This window comes from Elephantulus edwardii, unplaced genomic scaffold (genome assembly GCF_000299155.1).
Source record: "Elephantulus edwardii isolate Elephantulus edwardi_28Jun2011 unplaced genomic scaffold, EleEdw1.0 scaffold00058, whole genome shotgun sequence".
Classification (NCBI taxonomy): Eukaryota; Metazoa; Chordata; class Mammalia; order Macroscelidea; family Macroscelididae; genus Elephantulus; species Elephantulus edwardii.
Window position 1 is genome coordinate 10010108 of NW_006399808.1, and position 4510 is coordinate 10014617.

The 4510-nt window shown below is 38.0% G+C and overlaps 1 protein-coding gene across 1 annotated transcript in view; it reads right to left on the bottom strand.

Annotated features, from left to right (window-relative positions):
* The window catches only part of FAM149B1 (family with sequence similarity 149, member B1), a 75816-nt gene that overhangs the window by 47248 nt on the left and 24058 nt on the right, over window positions 1-4510 (bottom strand). Inside the window, exons 4-5 of the mRNA XM_006887568.1 lie at window positions 2486-2628; window positions 575-691 (exon numbers count right to left, since the gene is read on the bottom strand). Coding sequence (XP_006887630.1) covers window positions 575-691; window positions 2486-2628 — 260 coding nt within the window. The remainder of the gene's footprint in view (window positions 1-574; window positions 692-2485; window positions 2629-4510) is intronic.

Consider the following 4510-nt stretch of genomic DNA (forward strand, 5'->3'; position numbering starts at 1 on the left):
TATACGCATACAAGGAAGTCCAGTGAATACCACTATCATTCAAATATATGCACCAACAACCAGAGCAAAGGAAGAGGAGATAGAAGATTTTTATCAACTTTTACAATCGGAGATTGATCGAACATGCAATCAAGATGCACTGATAATAATGGGTGACTGGAACGCAAAAGTCGGGAACAATTATGATTATTAACATTAATTTACTAAATCAAACAAAAATTCAAACTCATTGCTATCGAGTAGGAACTGACTCATAGTTGACCTTACACTGGGTTCTGGGAAGTTTAAAATGCGTAAGAGGAGACTGCTATCTTTCTCCCAAGGAGCAAATGATGGGTTCAAACTGTCTGCCTCTGGGTGGCCAACACAACTCTCTACCTACTAGGCGATCAGAGTGCCCTAATTCACTAAAGACTAAGTATTCAGTTACTAATTACTAATATTTATAATAATAATTCATAATAAATAGGAAGAAACAATCCCTTTGTTTAATAAAAGGATATAATAATGCTTAAAATACTAGAATATATAAATATTTACACAATAGAATATTTACATTAAAAAAAATACTTACATAGTAGAATCTCTTTCTTGAGGTATGGTTGTCTCATGTGAAGTTGAAGTGGCAGAAGCTGACCTTGGATACAATTTGTAACCATCACTTGAAGTGATCAGCTGCCTACCTAGAATCCTTCAAAATAAACAAAGACACACAGTGAACACCCTCATCTGGCAACTACAAACAAAACACAAGTAACTTTGAAATAAGTTTCATGGTTCTATTGAGAAGTCTAGTACATACTTAGTTCGAAACTGATTAAGAATAATTTTTGTGACAAAATATTAATTCTGAGCCTTATTCTACTGAGGACAGATGGACTAATAACGCTGCATTCCTAGGTTAGAAAAAGAGAGAAAATCCAAGAGAACTGAGTCAACAGTTGTAATTTGTCCCTATCTTCCATAGCAGTTGTCACTAAACTACTCAAAATGGAATGAAGTCAGGCCCAATTACTGAAAATCAAGTTGCCTTGTTAATAACCTGAAACTTTATGTATTTTAAGTACATACAGTAAGGGGCACTAATAGTTACAAAGAGAAACTTCCTAATAGTACATAAGAATGTACTGGTAGGTAATAGTTGTTGTTTGTTGTTATAGGCCATCAAGTCCCCTGTGACTCATAGCAACCCTATGTACAACAGCCCTAAACCCTGCTCTGTAAGTAGCCAATTTTATTGTCTGACACACCTACTCTCAATACTCAAGTCACTGAATCAATCTATCTCATTGAGGGTCTTCTCCTGCACTGTCCCTCCACCCTCTCAAGCACAATGTCCCTCTCCAAGGACTGGTCCCTCCTTGTAACATGCCTAAAGTATGTTAGACAAAGCTTCAGAATCCTTGTCTCCAAGGAGCAGGCTGGTTTCACCCTCTCTAAGATGAACCTGTTTATTCTCTTCACAGTCCATGGCATATTCAACTCTTCCCCAACAACATAGCTCAATGACATCAACTCTCCTAATACCCCTAGTCATTGTACAGCTCTCTCATGCATAGCAAATGATTGCAAAAACCATGGCCTGTATCAGGCGCATCTTAATCTCCAGACTGACATCGCTCCTCCTCAATACTTTGGAGAGGTCTCTGACAGCTGACTTTCCTAATGCAATTTGTCTTTTAATTTCCTGGTTGCTGGTGCCAAGAGTGTTGATTGTGGAGCCAAGCACACTAAAGCTGTTAACAATTTCAATCTCTTCTTCTTCATCTATCATGATGATGCCAATAGTCCCAGTGGTGAGAATCTTAGTTTTTTTGATATTGAGCTTCAAACTATATTGAAGGCTACAGTCCTTGATCCATAGCAAGTGCTTCAGATAACAGTTACTTAAGTATATTTTCTGACTACTTTGTTCAAAAGAAGCAATCTTTGATCAGTCACAACACATAGATCTCAGCTTTAGGGTACAGAAATGGTTTGAATTATTTTTAGTTATGAACATCTCAAGAAAAGTCTTATCAAATTAAGTTTCCATTCAATATTTTACACTGTAATGGATTTATTTCATTTATTAAAACTATCTCATATAGATTTTAGAATACAGTTGGTCCTCTATTTCCACAGATTCTGCATCTGTGAATTCTATTAACTGCAGATCTTAACTTATCAGGGGAGAGAAGAGGCAGCTGGCGAGGAAAAGCAATTTAGTGGTCAGAGCTGTCTTGCAGAGGCTAAGAGGGAGCTAAAGTGTTACTTACAGAGTGAATACATTATCAGTTATTCTAAGTAACCAAAGAATGATTCAGCATACACAGGAGGATGACAGCAGTTCATATGCAAATACTATGCTATTTTATACAGGCCAACTCAAGTACTCAAAGATCCTGGACCCAGCCCTTGGCAGACACTGAGAGATGACTGGACCAAATTTTTGGAAATCCACTTGCTCATCCATGAAAACAAGTCAAACGTGGGGCTTCTGTACCTGAGGTGAGGAAAGCTAGATGTCCACTGTTGGCACTCTTCTTGAAGACTCTTTGTATATTCGCTCAACTTGTTCTCATACAGGAGTTCATCAATCGCTGTAAACATGGCCTGGACCTTTTCAGTGGCATTTTGATCGAGTTCCTATAACAAAATATCCCCCAAAATGTTTAGATGAGCTTTAATCTCTGTTAAAATTGTAAGACTGAAAACAACCAGAATTTGTTTTATTTTTAATATTAATTAAGTCCATTTAAAATATTGTTAAGTTTCTAGGAAACTAAGATCTTAGGAGATTTTCCAAAGTCTACTCTAATAATATTTAAAGAAAACTGATGAAAATTATTATCTTTTTAAGTCATACTTTATTTACTCTACAAACTCTATGAACACTATGTTTACTGTATTGGAAGAAAAAATTACCTATAATCTCATCACTCAAAGTTAACTGCTAAATTATAGTGTATTTGTTTGTTTCTAGTAGTTTTTTAAACATAGAGGTAATTCTGCATATATTACTTTGTACTGTGTATTTTTCACTTGACAGTTTGTATTACAGTTCATACTGCGTCCTGTAATCCTTCCTCTATTAGCAGTCAGAGAGATAGTTAGAACATGGAAATCTGCCGATACTCCTTCCCTGATGGACCTCGAACACATATATGCATATTTATCTATCCTGGAAGAACAATTATGCCCTCCTCAAAAATATAAAGATGAGGCCAACAGACAAATGAAGAAAAGTTCAAAGTCACTGGCAATAAGAAAGGTGCAAATCAAAACCACAAAGAAATACCATCTCACTCCAGTAAGAATGGCAAAGTTTAACAAGACAGCAAGTAATAAATGTTGGAGAGGATGTGGCAAGATAGGAACTCTTATACATTGTTGGTGGGATTGTACAAGGGTACAACCACTCTGGAAGGGAGTTTGGTGCTTACTCAAAAAGCTGAACAAAGAAATCCCATATGACCCAGCTAATCCGCTGCTTGGAATATACCCTGAGAAAATAAGAACTGAGGCACAGAGACTTGTACACCAATGTTTGTAGCAGCATTAATCACCATAGCAAGAACATGGAAAAAGCCCAAATGTTCAACCACAATCAAAAGGATTAAAAAATTATGGTACATTCACATGATGGAATACTACACAGCAAGTTGGAGCAATGATTTTATAAATTACTACCTAACTTTGAAGGGAAGACAGTATTATACTAACTGAACTCCATCAATAAGGTCAAATATTGTATAAAACCATTATTGTAGGACAAGTATGAGGATCCAGGGTGGAGAGGATGGGGATGGGGGAAGATGGAAGCAGAGGGGTGAGGATGGGCAGGGGTGTTAATCATAGGGTCACACGATTTGATGGGTGGAGGAGTGGTGGAGGAAGTGGGAAATATTTGATGTGAAAAACAATGTATAAAAACTGTGTAAATAAAGGGAGCTCTGGTGGCCTAGTGGCAAGAAGCTGCACTGCAATCCCAGAGGCACACGGTTTGAATCCACGAGATTCTCTGCTGGAGAAGGAGGGACAACCACCTCCTGTACCAATCAGATCTGATTTGACGGTACACACACACAAAAAATAATGAAATAAAATAAATTTTTTAAAAACCCCAAAACTTTGTTAATAATGTGCCATCAAGTCCCTTGCGACTCATACCAACCCTATGAGACCCCACAAGAGCCCTAAATGCCATTATATCCTGTGCCAACCTAGCCATCTCAAACACATTCATGCCCACCACTCCAGTCACAGAATCAATCCATCTCATCGAAGGTCTTCCTCTCCTTTGCCGACCCTCCACTCTCCCAAGTATGATGTCCCTCTCCAAGGACCAGTCCCTCCTTGCAACATGCCCAAATTATGTCAGATGAAGCTTCAGAATGCTTGACTCCAAGGAGCATTCTGGCTTCACCCACTCCAGGACAAACCTGTTTGTTCTCCTAGCAGTCCATGGTATATTCAACACTCTTCTCCAGCACCACAGCTCAAAGGCATCAATTCTCTTTCTATCATC